Source organism: Ursus maritimus, unplaced genomic scaffold (genome assembly GCF_017311325.1).
Source record: "Ursus maritimus isolate PB19 unplaced genomic scaffold, ASM1731132v1 scaffold_23, whole genome shotgun sequence".
NCBI lineage: Eukaryota > Metazoa > Chordata > Mammalia > Carnivora > Ursidae > Ursus > Ursus maritimus.
The window spans coordinates 21,626,446-21,645,408 of NW_024424786.1; the positions used below are offsets into that span (position 1 = coordinate 21,626,446).

An 18,963-nucleotide genomic window follows, 5' to 3' on the forward strand; every position below is an offset into this window, starting at 1 on the left:
TTTTGTTTAAAGATTTTATTTATTTATTTGACAGAGAGAGACAGCCAGCGAGAGAGGGAACACAGGCAGGGGGAGTGGGAGAGGAAGAAGCAGGCTCCCAGTGGAGGATCCCAGGACTCTCGGATCACGCCCTGAGCCAAAAGCAGACGCTTAACGACTGAGCCACCCAGGCGCCCCAACCTTAAGGTCCTTTTTTTATTTTGAGTAGACCTCTCATCTTCTGGCTCAAGAGTCTGCGGACTGTGGCCCACAGGTCAGAGCAAGCCTACTACAGTCCCTGAGCTAAGAATGGTTTTAACATTTCTAAAGGGTGGAAAAAATTAAACATTGGCAGTAGATTTTGGTGATAGGGAACACTGTCACTTTGAACCTTAATCAAATGCGATGTTACCTGCCCCCTCCCACCACCCACCCCCTCAAGTTCTGTTCTTCTCATTAGTTGGTCTATCTTATGGAAATTTGTTCTCCATTATTATAACATTTTGAACTTCACCAATAAAAATTCTGTGGAATATTTTTTTCCTCTCCTTTTATATAAGTACCTGTGTATCTTTAACTTGGCCTCTTGTCCCACACAGCCTAAAATTTTTACACCCTGGACTGAAAAGTTTACACACCTCCATGCTAGCTGCTAGCTGTGTGACTTCGGGCAGGTTACATCATCAGTCTCTGTTTCTGTATCTGCAAAATGGGCTGCCTGTTTCATAGGGGCTCTTGTAAAGGAAGAAGAACTGATGTCAGACTCCTGCCACGTTGAGAGCCACAGTAGAAGATGTTAGATCTTCCCTAGGGAAAAGTCAATAATAACCAATTCTTAGGGGCTGTTGAGAGGAGCCTGAAGAGGAGAGAGCAGGGTGGGGCTCCGTGTGCACCTCTGAGGGTCAGCACCACGAGGAGCCCCGCCTTGCCATCCAGCCCCACCCCCAGCCCCCAGCCGTGGACCGTGGACCTTGCAGGGGCTGCAGACGGAAGGCTCTGCAAATCCCCACGACATTAACGCCATTCCTACATAATTTTCCTCATGAAATGCAATGAAGCATAACTAAAAAATGTAAGTAACAGCTTCAGGGCCTTCATGAGGCTATAAATACGGGACAAAAATAATTTATAAAGCTATTTCCTGGTGAAGAGCTGTCCTTTTCCTAGACCTCTTCACTCTTTCTTTGCTTGCCCCGTCAATACTGGCCATTGGCTTTCTTTGCTAACTCATTTCAGGAAGGAAACAAAGTATTTGTCATCTTGTAAGGGGTTGCTGTGCTGCACTTCCCACGAAGAGCGAACGAGAACCGTGTACAGCACAGGTGCTGGGCAGACAGCTAGGCTCACTCACCGCGCGGGCGACTCTCTCCATCCATCCATTGTTCCTGCAGCAAAATTACGCCCGATCTTCCTTCAGTGTCCGTGTAAATAGGATGTATTGTACGTGTAAATAGGGAATCTGTGTAAATGTGAAATCTGTGAATGCCAAGGGTCAGCAGTTCCTGGGTTCAACCCATGAGTCATTTTATACCTTCTTACCAGTTTCCCTGGGCTGTATCTTCCTCGAACAGACGGGTAGACAGAGTTGGGGGCTACGGGACTGTTCTCCCAGGGCAGAGCTGTGTGCAGAGTCAGAGCAGAGACCTGGCTGAGCGTAGGTCCTTGGAGCCAGAGGCACATCCTCAGCCCGGCTCAGATGGTTCCCTCTTGATGAAGCCTGTAGCGACGGTCAGCAGGAAGCCGTTTGCTCTGGGATGTGCTTGGGACAGATGTCTCTGCTTCCCTCGGACCCTGATGCCACCACATGGAGCAGCATGCAGTCCGGGGGACCTTCGGGGATTTTCCAGGCACGTTTACAAACATATCACGGCAGACCAGCTCCCTTGGTGCTTTGCATGCAGCCAGGACGTGGAACGTCTGTGCGTGTCAAAGAAGGGAGTCAACGGGGAACCAGAGGCTGGTTTCCAGCAGCCCCGTAGCGTTATGCCTCTTGGCACCAGGCAGCGGGAAGAGGTGTGTTAATTCTCCGGGGAGGTTTTAGGGAAGCTCTATTTGAGAGCTGAAAAACAGAACGTGGAGCTGTCTGTATGTATGTTTGTCTTGCTTTGTTGTTCCTTGAGCCTGTGGACCAGATTGCTGGGAGACAAAGGATGAAAACGGAGGCAACTGGACAGAAATCGGAAAGCAGGGCCTGTGGATAGCTTGCAGATGTCAGTTCTGGTCTGCATCATGACCGGGAGTGTCCCGGCGCGGTGGGGGGGAGGGGAGGGGATCAGCAGAGGGAGAGCGGAGCATGCAGAGGCCTCTGGCGGGTAGAAGAGATTTCCCATTTCTCAGCCGGAAAAGTCGACATCACTAACTGCGCGTGTTCCAGAAGGGGAGTTGGGGTGGATGCAGCAGCTGTCTTGAGATTTTGCAGTTGCTCCAGTCTTGGCCCCCTCATCAAATATAAATTTGTGGGTGCCAGAAGTTTCGGAAGAAGCTGCTGCAGCACGCTGTTTGCCTTTGCCCGTTGGGGGAGGACTTGGAATTTTTTTTCGTTCTTGGTGCAGATGGTGTAGTTATTTTAAGTAAGTGATGTGCTGCAGTGAAAATGGGCAATTCTTTCATTTTTCAGCTTAATGAAAAAAAGAAAAGGGAGAAGGAGAAACCCCAGCTAGCCAACTGCGTGCTAATGCTTGTCTTTTTTGGATTCTAAATGTGTCCCACGACACTGAGATGGGATAAATATTTCAGCCACTAGAAAGTCCTGCTGCCGGGCTGAAAAGATTTCTTGCCTCTTTTAAAGCAGACGGGGTAGTAATTTACGTGCACACATCCAGACACCCCCATGTCCCTTGTTTTTAACTGTGTGTGTCCAGATCCCACTCCCTTTCTCGGGGATGAGGCAGAGAGTGGATGGAACTTTGCGAGGAAGAGTGTGAGGGATGGGAATGCATCATAACTGAACCCTTGGTTCTCTTCTTAGGGCACCTGCTGGGGACCTGCCGGGTACCAGGGATGTGCTGAATGAAAAGGCGCCCCTCTGCCTTTGGGAGCCTGGTGGGGAGGGAGTGTAGACAGGACAGCGAGCACAGATGGGATGAAGGACAACACAGGACACTGTCAGAGTGAAAAACGGGGGGACCCGCATTAGACTGGGTGTCGATGAAGAGGTGTCCGCTGTAAGTGATGGAAAGCCGGGGGCTGAGGACGAGCCGGAAGGTCAGCCAGACCCGCGAGTTTGCTTCGGCTGCTGTAGTGAAGCACCGCAGAGTGGCTGGCTCCGACAACAGAAGTGTGTTTCCTCCCAGGTCTGAGCTCAAGGCTGGGGTAGGGCTGGTTTCTTCTGGGGCCTCTCGCTTTGGCTTGCCGATGGCCGTCTTTTCCCTGCGTCCTCCCATGGTCTCTGTGCGCGTCTGTGTCCCACCTCTTCTTATAAAGACACCAGTCATATTGGATCAGGGCCTGTCCTCATGTCCTCATTTTGCCTTAATCACCTCTTTAAAGACCCTGTCCCCAAATTTGGAGGTACTGGGGGATAGGACTTCAACATATCGAATGGGGGCGGGGTGCACAGTTCAACCTGTAACACCAGGTGAAAGGTGGCTGAGGCATTGGGTTCAGCCAGTAGCAATGTGTGGAGTCCTCAATGTGGGGAGGACATTTATGTTCAAGGAGAGGAGGTGGCAGTGGTAGGCCCGGCAGATCATGACAGGCCTTGGAAACCATGGCACGAGTCTTCGGTGTATTAACCAGGGCACGGAGAAGCCATCGGTAGCACTTCAGACTCTCACTATGCTGTGAGGAGAAGGAACTGGGGGGCGTGAGAAGAGACATGGTTTCCTCCATTTCTAGGCCTCACGCTATAGACGTTTAGGGCCGGATGGTTCTTTGTTGGGAGGGGAAGCTTGGTGTGTTGTTGATGTGCCATGTGCCTGGCCTCGACTCACTAGATGCCACGACCAAAAATGTCTCCAGACACTGCCATGTGTCCCCCAAGGTTGGGGGAGGCAGGGGGTGTGGAGCAGAATTGTCCCCTGTTGAGAACCAGTGGTTTAAAGGGGCCAAGAAGACATGGCGGTTTGGATGGGATGATGCCAGTTTAATAAAAGCACATCGTATGGGTTTTAAGGAAAATTTTTGAATTCAGAGCCGACAGGATTTAACTTCTCTTTGCCTTGGTTTCTCCTCATGCTTCTGAGTTCAGCGGTAGGGTCACTTTCCTGGAGTGCAAGGCTCCGTCCCCCGTGCATGCGTAGCAGGGTTGCTCAGAAGCTCACAGAGTGTTCTCTGTGTCGGCCTTCCCCGGCCCCGGGGGACCCCCGGTCCTGCCCCCAAACCTGCGCAAGCCCATGGCTGGCAGGACCACCTGTGTGTCACGGGCGGACATGTAGTGTGCCCACGCCCTCTCACTTGTCCAGTCCGTGTCCTGCCAGCCTGTGGACTCTCCGAGCAAGTGCTTTGGAATCTAATCTGGCCGATTTTCTGGCTCCGGAAATCTGTTTATTAGAGCAAGACTTCACAGTTACGGTGACTTTTCCGGGGGGCTTGCCTTCAAGGAGCCAGCCCTACAAAGGCAAGTGTACGTGATTTCCGAACCAAACAGAATGACAGTTGCGTTCTGGAGCCCCGAAGAGTTCCCCGGGAGCTTGCTGGTGAAGCCCAGAGCAGTTGTTCGGAAACAGCTGGAATGGGTGGGCGTTCTGCGTCGTGCATGCCGTGTCTGGCTGGGATCCAGCGCCTGCCCATTTCTCTAGGCTTCTCTCCTACGATTCCCCTTCTCCTGTGATTGCTCTTGCCTGAAGGTGGTGAATTGGTTTCATGCTTTTCTCAGGGTTGGTGGTGGTTTTTTGGGGTCCGTTCTTGAGAGGGAGTCCGATACTGAGTGTGGGCTCAGGGCACAGAGTGCCACGATTCGTCCCGTCCGCCCCGCTGGTGGAGTAGGGGAGATAGCGGCATGATATGTTTGCAGGCCCTCACAATCCGAGCTGTGGGGTTTCTCTTCCATCCCCTTCAGTGCGCTGGGCTGAGCCTTCCTGCGCTCTTTTTTTTGGGCCTGAAGGGCACTGTGTTTCATCTCTGTATCTGTCAGCCTCCACTGCAAATGCCACCTCTTTCTGGAACCTTTCCTTAACGCCTTGAATTTTTACTTTATCTTAAGAACATGGGGGAGCCATTCAATGGCTTTTCAAAGTGAGGAAGTGTCATAATCGATTTGCTCTTTAGAAAAGTCCCTCTGGCCACAGAGGACGACGTGGGGGGGAGGCGGGGAGGCCAAGCTGGGAGACTGGCGGCATGCTGGTAGGGGATGGAGGCCACTGGGGCTGGAGGGGAGCCTGTGGCACTGTGATTGGCATGTGGGGCTGGGAGGGGTGGGGTTGGCCCTCTGTAGGGGGTGATGGAGTGAGGAGGGGTCAGGGAGATGTTCAGGGTTCCAGTGTGGGTAGTTGGGGCAGGGTGAGGCCCCTCCTCACTGTAGCTGCTGTTCTAGAATTCTTCAGTGAACCACAAAAGCTTATTTCCAGTAGAGAGACAGGCACATAGATATTAATTCAGTGCAGTGGGGTGGGTAGTGTACGAGTAATATCCGTGGCTGACGTGGTACTGCTTGCCTGTGCCTGTGTCCGTTCCAATTTGTTGTTGCCTCCTTGTTCCGTTGTAAAATATTCTTAGCATCTCCTCGTGGTACGAAACTACCCAACAGAGTGAGGGCTCATTTATGCTTGGAGAAGTCGGGGAACAGTTCGTAGAGTAACAGATGTGGTATGTGAAAGGGTACGTAGGGGTTTATGAGGAGACACACTGGTAAAAATAAGTCACGTAGAGGCTAGTGGCATGAAGCAGAGGTCATGTCAGGGATCTGGCATGAGATGCTTCTCTTTGGTAAAGCTTGTGAAAGAGGACCGTGGACCCTGCTCTGCTCCTCTGCTCCCAGGCAGGTCTGGGCACCCCTCTTTCTCTGCACCTGGCAATAAGATCATTAGCATACCCTCATGCCGTCCCAGCCTGAAGGGGGAGGCCCCCAGCATTCAACTCTGCGTGGTAGGACCCGCACAGGTGTCTGGTCATGAATGTTCAGTAAATGCTTGTTGAAGATTCAGGAGGGACCCGTGGAGATCCTGGTCTTTTTCTCTCCTTTTCCCCTAAGACAGCCTTACTCCGATTGGCTCCTTATCTCCCGGCCACTGACCACACTGGCTCAGACTGGTGAGAATCATCAGATTCTGGCTCCCCTTAAAATCTGCCCTGGGGCCCATTGGGGGATGAATTCAGCACCCCCTTCCCAATGACCTTGGCCTTCCCTGTTTGCTTTCCAGCCTAAGACTTGGCCCTTTCTGGTCAGGGCCTTGGCATTTGGTGACTGTGCTCAGTGGAGTGGGATCTAAACCTTGGGGCTTGGTTCTAAACCTCCAGGAACTCTTGGCAGATAGTCCAGTGGCCTTGGGGGCCCCCTCCATGGGATTTAGAAGGCTCGAGTTCAAGTTTCAGTTTGGCCTTCCTCCCCATGTGACCTCCGGTGGGTTGGTGGGCTGAAGGGAAATGGTCTCCCAGTGTTCCTGCCGACTGGCCCAGGTTCAAATATTCAGTCGTTATGGGGCCCCGGAGTCCAAGGCCTAGAAGGAGCCCGAAGTTCCTGCTGTTAGAGGCAGTGGGAGCCCAGTGCTCACTCCTGTCCTGGAACCTTCCTTTTTAGCCACTGTTGATGGCCTGGAAAAGAATGTTTGGGTTTTATGACTGAGCTTTTCGACAGAGAAAGAACGTCAATGAGCACCTGCTACAGGTGTTCTCCATATTTTTCCATTTACTTCTCTTTGGAAGAAGAGAAGTGGGGATGGGGTGGGGTGGGGCGGATTACCAGTCCATTTCTCAGATGAGGAAACTGAGGCCCAGGGAAGTCAGGTCGCGTACCAGAAGTCTCACGAACGTGACCCACGTCGAACAAGAGCCCGTTCAGTGGTGGGGATGTGGCTCCTTGCTGCCTCTGCCCATCTGATCTCCCCGTCCCCTCTCTCCTGCAGAGAGCCAGCTGCTCCCTGGGAACAACTTCACCAACGAGTGCAACATTCCGGGCAACTTCATGTGCGGCAACGGCCGGTGCATCCCTGGCGCCTGGCAGTGTGACGGGCTGCCCGACTGCTTCGACAAGAGTGATGAGAAGGAGTGCCGTGAGTGGCCTGGCCCTTCGCCGGAGTGGGGGTGGGAAGGGTCCTGGGGCGGCAGGGACGAGGGCCTGACCTGGCTCAGACCCTGCCCGCTCCCCATGCTGCAGGCTGGTGGGTTTGGGCCTCTGGCCAGCAGTCCTGCCCTCTCCACTCTGTTGCTCTGCCTGGGAGCAGCACGGTCGGTGTGGAGCCTAGAGTCCTGGTGGGGACGGAGCCACAGCTGTGGGACGACAGAGGACCCCTCCACCGGGCTCTACTGACCCCCACGCCGGGGTGCTGTCTTTACTTTTGCTTTACTCATGAGGACTCAGACTCCCAGACGTGATGTAGCTTCAGCGTCTCCCAGCTAGCAACGAGCAGATCTGGATTTGAGCTCAGGGCCGCCTGACCCCAAGGCCCCGGGCGGGTAACAGTCTTCCACGTCCTGTACACTGTGAGACGTTCTTACTGATTAAATGAGGCGTAGCTTCGTGCCAAGTAGCCCACGCGGAGCTGGTAGTGAGCACATAGTAATTTGCTTCCTGCTGCCCTTTGCTCTGCTACTAGGGCCTGGGCATCCACTTCAGATGGGCGCCACCAAGAGCTGGGGGTTCTTTCTTACCCTCCCCACCCCACCTCCTTCTTCAGCCTCTTTTCTGTTCTGTGCCCTCGAAATGGGATTTGGGTCTGTGGTGACCTAGAAGAAAGGAGGCTCCGGATGTGAGTGAGGGTGTCCGGGGTGTCGGAAGATCGCGCTCCCTGCCCTGTAGTTCGGCACTGCAGAGTGAGCTCGGCCATGGCACCCTGGCAGGCGGGAATGACACCCGAGGAGTGCTGGGCCCAGGGTTCCCTCGTGGGTCACTGCCTTGGGACCACACAGCTGGACACTGGTTCTTGGCTCGTCCGTGGGCTTCGGGCACCAGGCCACAGGGCCTCACTGACAGAACTGTGTGTTCTGGCTCCGAATGTGCTCTCTTTCTGGAAGCCAGCTGAGGAAATGGCTGAGGAGATGATAATTTGAACTTTCACGTAGCTGTTACTGGGATTTGAGGCCCAGTCTGTTGACGCACGGGAAGGAACACTGGGCTGGAGCCCACCTCTGCAGCCAGCCGCCCCTCCCTGCTCATGTGCTCCCTTGGGCAGGCTGCCAGCTCAGAGACTGGCCCCTCGTCCATCTCGGGGTCTGGTATCCCTGCTTGCCTGCCCCCCACTCTTCAGAGAAGGTTTGGGGGGTGACTTAGGAATATTAGAAGCTTTGGGAGGCGGTGGATTAGGAATATTTTTGTGTGTGGGGGGAAATATTCATTTTGTTTATTGCATGTGACTTTTTCCCAAACAGACCAGTATACATAATGCATTTTTATTTTTGCAGAATTTTTTAAAAAGTCTTAATGTCTATTTCAGCTTTCTCTGTGTCCGGGTCTTCGAAATTGCTAGAAATGTAACGTTTGTACTTTGAGTTACACATGAGATCGTGTGCATGAACTCTGTAATCTGTCCAGTTCTGAGCATTATTAAACACTCCACGAAGGTGGGGAATGAGCATTTTTGGAATACGGTGTGTCTGTGAGCTCTAGTCAATGCAGATTTTCTTTCGCCGAGCCGGGAGTATTCAGCACAGGGTCAGTTTATGAAAGCCTACAGGGTTTGGACCTGAGACTTAAGCTTTATTCCCAGCTCTGTTCATAGCAGCTGTGTGATGTTAGGATACTCTGTGACACTCTGTGTCTTGTGTCAGTCCTGTTCCATGATTTCAGAATTCATGCACAAACTGGAAAAGGTGATGGAAAGAGAATATTAAAAAAAAAAAAAAAAAAAAAAAGATGGGGCAGGCAGCAGCCTGGCGCTGTTTGGTTTGGTTTGGAACAGGCTTGTCTTGGCTGTTCTCAGTCTTTTTTTTTTCCTCCTTAGTTCCTACCCATAACCCCCAGGCGTAGTAAAGACTTGATTGGCATTTATTTAGGGTTTTGATCAAAACATAATTTAAAAAACCGTACACACAAACACATGCATTAAAGAACCTCTCTTCTGTTGCCTTTCTTTTTTTCTTTTTGTCTTTAAATCATAAGAAAAGAACATTAAAAGGTTTAGGTAAGAGAGGGAAGGAAAAGAGGTCGCTTTTCTACAACATACTCTACTTGCGTTTTGAATTTCTTGCATATTTCTTCCCAGTCCAGGGGTTGAGGGTATGAACACTGGGGACAGACTGTCCAAATCCCCGCGCTCCCTCCCACCCCTCTGCCCAGATCCCATCCTACATGATCTTAGGGAAATTACCACGAGGTTCTAGACCTTCCCCACGGGGAGGATTTGAATGAGAATGCCTTAGCTTCCTGGTTGCCTCAGTGGCTTCCTCTCCAAAATGAGAATAACAGGGCTTCTGGTAAGCATTGTTGGGGAGGTGAAATGCACGTGCAGCACACAGCACAGCGCCTGGGTATCGTATGTGTGATGGAGTTACCCGCTTTTTTCTCCTTCACGTTACAGGCCCTTTGCCATATGACCATATTTAACCTTCACGGTTGTTGTTTCGTGAGGTTGCCTACTGTCCGATCACGTTGATGGGGTGTACCCTAACCATTGCCCTGTGTTGGGTGTTTAAATGTTTGGGCTCAATGAAGGAATTTACCCATACCCGGAGGGCAGTATACACGATGGTTTAGCCAGGCTGGGCCCCGCTGAGGTCTTCAGGGTCCCAACGGCACCATCTTCTCGAGGGCTCTTTGAGCGTGCTGTAGAATTCATGCCACCTCTTTGTCCTTTCTTCGATTCTTTAGAACAGTGTGTAGTTATGGGGAGGAGTGCAGGTGGCTGATGTCCTCACCGCAGAGAGGTGATTGCCTCCAGTATCCTATGGAATAACTTTGGCATTTCAAAGATAGTACACTTAAAAAAGGAGAATTCTTGCCCTTTCCAAAGGGTAAGAGAAGAGCCTGGAGAGCTATGTCGTGGTGGGATATGAGGCGGTGAGAAGCCATTCTGTATCTACAGCAGAGGAAGGATTTTCATAAGACAGGAAGAAACTTTTTTTTTAAAAAATCATAAACATAATAAAAATCACATACTGTAAAAATGGGGAGAACGGGGAGGAGAAAAACAGCAGCATCACATCTAAAGCCTGAATTCTAACAAAACCACGGTTAGCATCTTAGAAGTTTTTATTCAGGGCTTTTCCCAGCTGTAATCGCTGTGGGTATGCAATGTTATATTTTGATCTTTTTCCCCAGTAACATTTTGACCTTTTAACATTTTAATGTATTTTTTTCATATTTCTCTATCAGTTTTAATGCTTAGAAAAACATTCCATTCACACGGTATAATATAGTTTATTGACTCATGATTTGGCATTTGTGTTGTTTCCACTTTTCCACTGTTAGAAATAGTGTCCAGTGTTGTGAATATGAGGGTGGACATGACTTTCCCCATTTTGAGAGTTTTTCTTAGGCTAGGTGCTCAGAAGTGAAATGACTGGGTCAAAGGACAGGCGCCTTTTTTGGTTCTTGAAACCGATGCCCGCTTGTTTTGCTAAAGGTTCGTACCAGCGTGTGCTCGCTCACTGGCAACGTGTGAGAATTCTGGTTTTATTTTAGTCTTGGCAGCATTGGGTAATATCTTCAAAAAATATTTTTTCTGGCTAATTTAATAGAAAAGTTATATACTTTAAGTTTTATTTTTTTTATCATCTAAAGAGGTTGAATGTTTTCCCATAGCCCTATTTACTAGTCATGTTTCTGACTTTGTGAAATATCTATTAATGGACTAGAATAAATTTCCACCGGGGTTGAGTCATTAAATTTTCCACCTTGTGAATCTGGAGAACCTCCTCTTTAGCGTTTTGAGAGAAGAGGCTCATTTTGGGATAGTTTGAGTGAATTTCTGCTTTTGGTGGATAAAATGATCATTTTATCAAATAACTTTTTTTTTGGTAGTAAAAGGAACAGAGATGTTTTAGAAAAATACGGAAGCCCCATGAAAACAGAGACACTTTGAGAGTTTGCTCTGGGTTGCCCTGTCCCAGGCACTTTGCGCTGTATTAACTCATTTGATTGTCACAAATCTTATGAGGAAAGGACTGTTGTGATTTCCGTATGAGGGACCTGAGCCACAGAGAGATGACCAGAGCTGGCCTGTTGTCCCAGAGGATAAGTGCCCATCGCCTTCCTCTGTCAGAGATCGCAGGCTTTCTCTTCCTAGTTCGCTGTTACGGTGCAGAATCGGATTCTCCTGTGTGTTACTGCTACTAACCTGCTTTTGAAAAAGACTGAGAAACGTCGATGATGTTCTTCTCTGTAAATGATTTCTGAAATGGCCATTAGTGCTGGGAGTCTTTGCAAGAAGAGACTGTAGTGTGATTACTGCCACACGCTGTAATAATGAAACAGCAGTCCAGATTTCCGGAACTCACACGTGGCCTGGAGTCACGAGCCTTAAAATCTTCTTCTAGCCTGGTGTTGGATTTTAGCTGCCGTCTCTCTGGGTCCTGACCATACGGGGGAGAGGTCGTGGAGGTTTGAGTTCTGTGTCACAAAGTGCTCTTCGTCTTTGAAAAAGGGAATTGATCAATGTCTTTGATCAGGCAGGTACAAACTTCCAAATCTCAGGCTGAGCATGTGCACGCGCGTCTCCAGGAAGCTCAGAGATAGAAAAGTACAAAAATGGAACTTGCATTGTATTTGCTTTTACTGTTTCCAGCCATTTCTTGAGCACGACTTTTCACTGCTCTTGTGTGATGGCAGAAATCCACAACAGGCTTCTGAGGGCAAGTTTGGAATAAGAAACACCCAAGAAATAAATAGGGGGGGCAACTCGGGGGAATAGAAACTCTTCCTTTCCTTTTTATCGTCTTTCTCATCTTTTGCCTCTAGGTGGCGCCACGTGTAACGTTTTCTTGTAAGCTTGGTGCTACAGGGCAGGCAGAGATGAGGGGACAAAACTGGAGTCTGGGGTATTATCCGTATCAAAGGTCAGCAGTAATTCAGCTCTTCCACCAAAGCACTAGTACTTGGCTCACATGCATAATTCCCCAGAAAATTGGGAAGTGGAAATTTATGTCTTTATGGAAAGGGGAGATTGGAATGCAGAGATAGAGCAGAGGAAGGACACCATGAAGATATAGAGAGAAGGTGGCCATTTAAAAAGTTAAGGACAGGGGCGCCTGGGTGGCTCAGTTGGTTGAGCATCTGACTTACGCTTGGGTTGTGATCTCAGGATCCTGGGATCCAGCCCAGCCCCACCCCCCAGGTCAGCGTCGGGCTTGCTGCTCAGCCAGGACTCTGCTTGTCCCTCTCCCTCTGCCCGCCCCCCGCCCACGCCAGCTCATGCCGCTGCACACTCTCTCAAATGAATAAATAAAATCTTAAAAAAAAAATTGTTACGCGGTAAGTGACAGCTGCCCTGCTGTTGTGTAACAAGGTGACATCCTGCTTCTGCTTTTTGTTCTTTGATAATTTGAAAGTAAGAATCATACTGTTATCGGTTGAATTCCGTCCCCCGAAAGATATGTTGACCGAAGCCTCAGTTCCTCAGAATGGGACCTTATTTGGAATTGGGATCATTAAGGATGAATTAGTTAAGATGAGGTCATACTGGAGTAGGGTGGGTCCTTAATCCAGCGTGAGGGGTGTCCTTGTAAGAAGACAGTGTGAAGATAGGAGGGAAGGAGGCCGGCTGACCGCAGAGGCAGAGATCGGGGTGATGCAGCTGCGAGCCAAGGAATGCCAGGCTCTGACTGCTGCCCCCGGAAGCTGACAAGAGGCCAGGAAAAGTCCACCCAGAGTCTCGGGGGGAGGGGGTTGTGGCCCTGCAGACTCTTTCCAGAAATGTGCGAGAATACATTTCTGTTCCTTAAAGCCGCTCAGGGTACCCTACTTTGTGGTGGCAGCCCTGGGAATCTAATGTGCTCACTTCCCAGGGGCAGCTAATGGGAACCCTGTTTGGGCTGCAGGGGGCCCTTTATCACCCCCCTCCCGTCATGCCGCTGGTCCTCCCCTGGAGCCGTGCCCTCCGCCCCTGCTTCTGTGACCGAGATGCCCCTTTCCCTCCGGATCTGGGATCTGGCGAGACATTGTTAGGGGCTGAATTTCAAAAGCCTTCGGAAGACGTCGAGCTTCACAAAACAGAACTGGACCTTAGAAGAGTCTAGAGGATACTGTGGTGGTTTAATGCTCCGTCCGTTAAACAGTGGAGAGCGAAACCGCGCTCTCCTCTGTGGCATTCCCTGTGTGGAAGGCATCCACGACCTGTGTGCGTTTACGACACCTCTTTTTGAGCTCTGTCTTTCTGTTTGTTCACATACTTGTTTTAAAACATCTTCGAGGGGCGCCTGGGTGGCACAGCGGTTGAGCGTCTGCCTTCGGCTCAGGGCGTGATCCCGGCGTTATGGGATCGAGCCCCACATCAGGCTCCTCCATTATGAGCCTGCTTCTTCCTCTCCCACTCCCCCTGCTTGTGTTCCCTCTCTCGCTGGCTGTCTCTATCTCTGTCGAATAAATAAATAAAATCTTTAAAAAAAATAAAAATAAAAAAAAAATAAAACATCTTCGGTAATTCCGGGCCTGCCCCCCACGTCACCAAACGGGTTTCATCTTGAATGTGAGACCATAAATCCCGTAGTTGGGAAGAGGGCCCTTGGGCCAGCCTCCTTTTACGACCTCGGAGGCCCTGGGCACCATCTTACCTGACTCTGTACCTATTTGCTCATCTGTAGAAGGGGCTTAGTGATGGTCCCTGCGCCAGGGGTGATACTGAAAACACGTGATAGGCGCTATGTCCAGGCCATAAGCCGGTAAGAAACGAGCTGACCTTGAACAACAGGCACTGTTTGCTGGTACAGTTAGGGTGAAGATCAGCTTTACTGACCGCAGGGCACTGTTGTCTTAAATGAGCTAATGTATGCGAGGCTTGGAGCCGGGTGCCTGGCACGGGTTAAGTGTTCAGTAAATGCCAACTGACATTATTCCCTCAATAAGCACTTTGACATTCTTGCTAAAATCCAAGCCTGACATTCCTGGCCTGTGCAATGCTGGACATTACTGGTCCAGCCCGCCCCGGGCTCACCCCTTCTAGAACCTCCCATTCCCTTCTCCTCCACCCCCTCTCTTCCTGCTCTCCCCTGGAGAACCTAAGCCATGGCAACACCTTCTTTTGCTGGGTCAATATCTTCTTCGCACTTTAGAGAGTCTCGAACACAGAGTCGTGAGCTCTTATGAAATTCTCTTTAGCTGAGAGCTCCAGGGAGCTGGCCACACACTGCAGCCGGTGCAGAAGGGAAGGAAGCAAATATTTGAGGGTCCCAGATGAGCCTGGCAGGCTCTCGGGGCTGCAGGGAGGGAAGTTTAGAGGGAGCTGTCCTGCGTTCAGTTGGGGACCTCTGGGTAATGGACGTGCCGTTGGCCCCCACCCGCAGAGTGGCCGAGTCAGCTTGCTCCCAGCTCTGCCGCAGCCCCGCACAATTAAGCACCTAAGTGGATTTTGATGATGGCATTTTGCTTCATCGCTCCAACAGCCTTCTGCAGTCCCTGCCTTTGCTACACTGGCCTGAAACCTGCACCATGCCCTGGAGCGGCCTGCAAGGTTTTCGGCCTAGAACCTGTACAAGAAACAGTCTTCCTGGTCCTCTTCCCGCCCCCGCCCCACCCCCGGCATGCCCTCTGTGCCCTGCACCCATGTGGGAGAGGCTTTCAGTCCAGGTGTTGGGATCACAGCCTACATTCCCAGGTGGTCACCCGACAGCTGCATGCAGACATTTCTGGGTTGTCGAGCTCTACTTGACCCAACATGAATTTCACCTGATGCTAACTTTTCTAACAGGGCCCTGTAGCTGTTTGAAGATGGTGACAGTTTTGCACACCATGTAGGGAAACACAGAGTGCTCTGAAACTCTCTGAGTGTATCCGATTGCTAGGTCTGCGATAACAAATACCACACACTGGGTGGCCTCCAACAACAGAGAGGCATTCTCTCACAGGTCTGGAAGCTGGATGTCCAAAGTCAAGGTGTGGGCAGGGCCGTGCTCTCTCCGAAGGCTCTACATGGGAGGGTCCTTCCTTGCTTCACTGCTGGCATTCCTTGGCTTGTGGGCGCAGCCCTGCAAATTTGCAGCCCTGCAGATTTCTGCTTCCACCTTCAGGGGGCCTTTTCCCCGGGCATCTGTCTGTGTGTACCAATTTCTCTTGTCCTATAAGGACACCCATCTTTAGATTAGGGTCCACCTTAATCCATTATGACCTCCACTTAACTAGGTTCCATATGCCAAGACCCTGTTTCCAAGTAAGGTCATGTTCACAGGTTCCAGGACACAACCTGGGGCACTGGGTGAATACCGAGAAGGTCGCGTGCGCGCAGTGGCCAGCAGCGGCCACAGCTCCCTGGGGGGCCCCGTGGGCTGTGCGGCTTCTCAGGGCCTCCACTTGGGGTATTTTGTTGTTACTTGTTTTACCCCTTCCTTTATAGCAGAATGGTCCTGGAATAGGAGCAGGAGTGGTTTAAAAGCCTGGGGAGAGGACATTATATGAGAAAATGAATAAATATGTTTTAAACAGCCAGCTCTCTGTGGTCTACTTCTGTCACCTGGCATCTTGATGGGGCCATTTCCATGATGAAAGAGTACTCGGAAAGCTGGCAAGCGTGCAGGCAGCCTGTGGGAGTTCTCGGCCTTGAAGCGCGTCGGGGCTGGGAGGTGCTCTGGATGCACCTTGCGGTAGCTCTCTGCCTTCCCGCCCACCTGGAGGAAGCCCCGAGGGCTCCCAGCCGGTGGGGTGTGTGTATGTGTGTGTGTGTGTGTGTGTGTGTGTGCAGTCAGGTCTCCTCTGTCCTGCCCAAGGACGCTAAAAACACCGGTGAGCTGCCAGTGTTCCTAAACCAGGAACTTGCACCTGAAAGTCAGGATTATCAGGTATTCTAGAAAGATCAGATTTCACGTGAGGATACTTTCTGTGCTGTCATGCGTCTCACCATTTTGTTCATGCGAAGGCCTCCCGTAGTTCTTCAGTTCTGAGACACGCATCTTTAAGTTTTCCGATCTCTGGAGTGGAAACGCCGCTTGTAATGGATGGGCTAGGAAAACAGGGTGTCCTAGTTTAATTGGCCGAGTGTTTTCTTTCTTAGTTGTCTGTGAACTAGTGGCACGCCTTGCAATCCATGGTGTGTTGGATTCAGTGCAATAGAATTTTCTCTGATTGTTAGCAGGCGATGTCTCAGCCCAAAGTGGTGACGTTTCCAAACCGATCAATGCACCACATGTGCGTTTTTCCTTAGGGTGCTGTGCTTGAGGACAGGGTGCAGGTGCAGAGCTGGGGGCGGTTGTCTGGTTCTGGAATCACGCTGCCTGGCTCGGGTCCTGGCTCTGTCACAGGTGAGCTTTGGGACCCGGGTGAGGTATTTCACCTCCGTTTTCCTTAAATCCCATGGAATTCCTGTGAGGATTAAATGAGCTTAAAACCTTGAAAACCTTTTCAGTAGCTGCTGGCACATAGTAATAGCACTCAGTAAATACTAGCTGTACTCTTACGGGCCGCATGGAGTCACATTTCTGGTTTAGATCCCAGCTCCGCCCCTGGCTAGTCACTTTCGTGGGACCTCAGTTGCTTCATCTGTGAAATGGGAACAGGTCTGAAAAGGGATGTGGGAAAATCCGACGTGCAGGAGCTGACGTCTGGTGCACAGCAGGCACTTCAAAGACCCGCCCTGCCATCCTCTGCCTTCCCCAGCCGTGCATGATTCCCTGAAAGGGAGAGTCTCCGGGGTTGCCAGAGAATTTTTGCTTCCTTGGGCTCCTGCAGTCATCAAACATATTCTGGAAGGTGCTCTATAGGTTCCGCCTTCCAGCAGGTTGTCTAAGCTAAGGAAGGTGGACCATTCTCCTGCAGAAGTACTCCCCGCTGGGGTCATTCCAGTCCGGTGCTGACAGGGAGACTCGCATGGCATCTGCCAGAAACCCCATCGGGCCCCTTCTGGTTTCCGCCGTCCCTCCCGGTTTCCGCCGTCCCTCCCAGGTGAGGCCAGCTGCTATCAGGGACCTGCCACCCCTTTCTCGGGAACTGCCAACTTCCATGTCCATACTGTCACCAGCTGAGAAGTTAGTGGAATGGAGTCATCTTGAAGTCATCTTTTAAATCAACTCTTGCACAAATATCAGCCTCCCTCCGTCTGGCCAGCCCTCCCCGCCACTTGCAGAGAACTCTGTTATTATCGGCGCCGGGCGCTGCCTTTTCCCTGCCTGCAAGGGGAGAATCTTAATGAAGTGGCTCCGAGCTGGGAGTGTTTCGAGTTCTTCCCTCACACTAGAATGAGTGTGGCCAGGTCGCCTGGGCCCCTGTCGTGCAGACACGCTCCTGTTACTAGGACTTGGCTGTAGCCACATGATGTCGTTGGTGGTAACAGGCTCCATAATTGCTAATAAAATTTAAATGGCTGCAAAATCACAGAACGTCAAAAAAATTTTTTTTTCCTGGCACATTGAGACAAATTTTGCTGATCCAAGTTAGGCTGTGACTGTGCAGCCTTTTTATTTTTATTTTTTTTTATGCAGACTTGTGCTTTCATCTGCGACACAGCTAGTGTGCAGTTGCCTAATGGCTTTTTAAAAAATTCAGAGACAGATGAGAAAGTAATAATTAAAAGAAGAGGATGTGGTGCATTCCCATAATGCAGACACGTGACCAGAGAGATCTGTTTGCTTGTAACACTTGAGTAGTGTTTGATGGTTTAGAGTGGGAGAAGATGTGGGGGGGTGGAGGGGGGGTGGAGAATCTTTGAGGTCAAAAGCTAACTGTATGCTCCTCTTAAAAAAGCATTTCAGGAACTTTTGGCTTTTGACATTGTTAATATCATGTCCTTTGCTAAGACTCCTGCAAAAGGAGTCCCATAATATGTAGGGAATGACTTAGGGCCAAAAGGTGTTTTCTAGCATCGGTGGATGAAGGGAAGGGACTGAGATCAGTTCTAGGTGGGTGTTTCATGTTCTACGGCCTTGAAAAGCATCAGGTTCATTCCAAACTAGAGTATCTTCTCTGAGTCCTTTGGAAACACGTGGCTTGCATGTAACCGAGTTGCTTTTCTATCATCAGTGCCCTTCATTTTGGGGGAGGTGAGGGTGTGGAGGCAGGTGGGTAATCAGCGTCTCCGATTCTCCATGGGATTTAAATACGCAGGGACCCAAAGACCATCTTGGCTCCTGTTGACTCTTGTCGGGTGGAAGGGTTGTTGGCTTCTTGAGTTCTTTTGGGATCTGGCAATAAGCCGGTGATTTTTACCGGTCTCCTGTGCTAAGAGAAGGTGCTCCAGGGAGGGCGGCCCGCTTACACAGTGATTTTGGGGTGGTCACCCAGTGTGACATATTTTTCTTGCTTGGCCATTTTGAACATTTTGGCCAACAAGAGGGGAAGCCGTGACAGGAGCTTGCTCGAGCCCATCACCATCACTATGCTGCCTGTCACTGGGCCATTTTCTGCTGAGCTCCTGGCACAGCCTGCCCCTTGACGCTCTCCCAGATACTCACAGTGCTCCCAGTGCCCGGGAAGCAGGCGGGCAGCCGGTGGAAAGCTGAGGGAGGCTCTGTCGCATGACAGGGAGCAGATGGTCTTGATGTGGAACATGGCGGGGCTTGGCCGCTTGCTGTCTGACATTAAAAGTGAAACCAAGGCTGTTCCCAGCTCCCTGGGATGGAGGACACTGACCAGTCTGATGCTGGGAAGGGGCAAGGGAAACTGTGTCACCTGCTGCCCACAGTTGGGGTGTGTTTCTGGGGTACAGCAGTGACCATGCCCGGTGTTTTCACTCAAGGCCGAACACCATGTCCCTTCTCTTCCCCATCCCTGCCACTACTCAGGACTTCCTCTGAGCTGCTCTGAGATGGAAATGG

The 18,963-nt window shown here is 50.8% G+C and overlaps 1 protein-coding gene across 9 annotated transcripts in view; it reads left to right on the forward strand.

The window, feature by feature from the left end:
* Positions 1-18,963, forward strand: part of LDLRAD3 (low density lipoprotein receptor class A domain containing 3) — a 223,272-nt gene that overhangs the window by 61,389 nt on the left and 142,920 nt on the right. For 5 of the 9 annotated variants that reach the window (XM_040638949.1, XM_040638954.1, XM_040638955.1 and 2 more), the window contains one exon: positions 6,981-7,127. In XM_040638949.1, the coding sequence (XP_040494883.1) occupies positions 6,981-7,127 (147 nt within the window). Of the gene's footprint in view, positions 1-820; positions 1,052-1,199; positions 1,420-6,015; positions 6,169-6,980; positions 7,128-18,963 lie in introns of those variants that run through there. The other 4 variants (XM_040638957.1, XM_040638956.1, XM_040638950.1 and 1 more) reach the window with 4 other exon arrangements.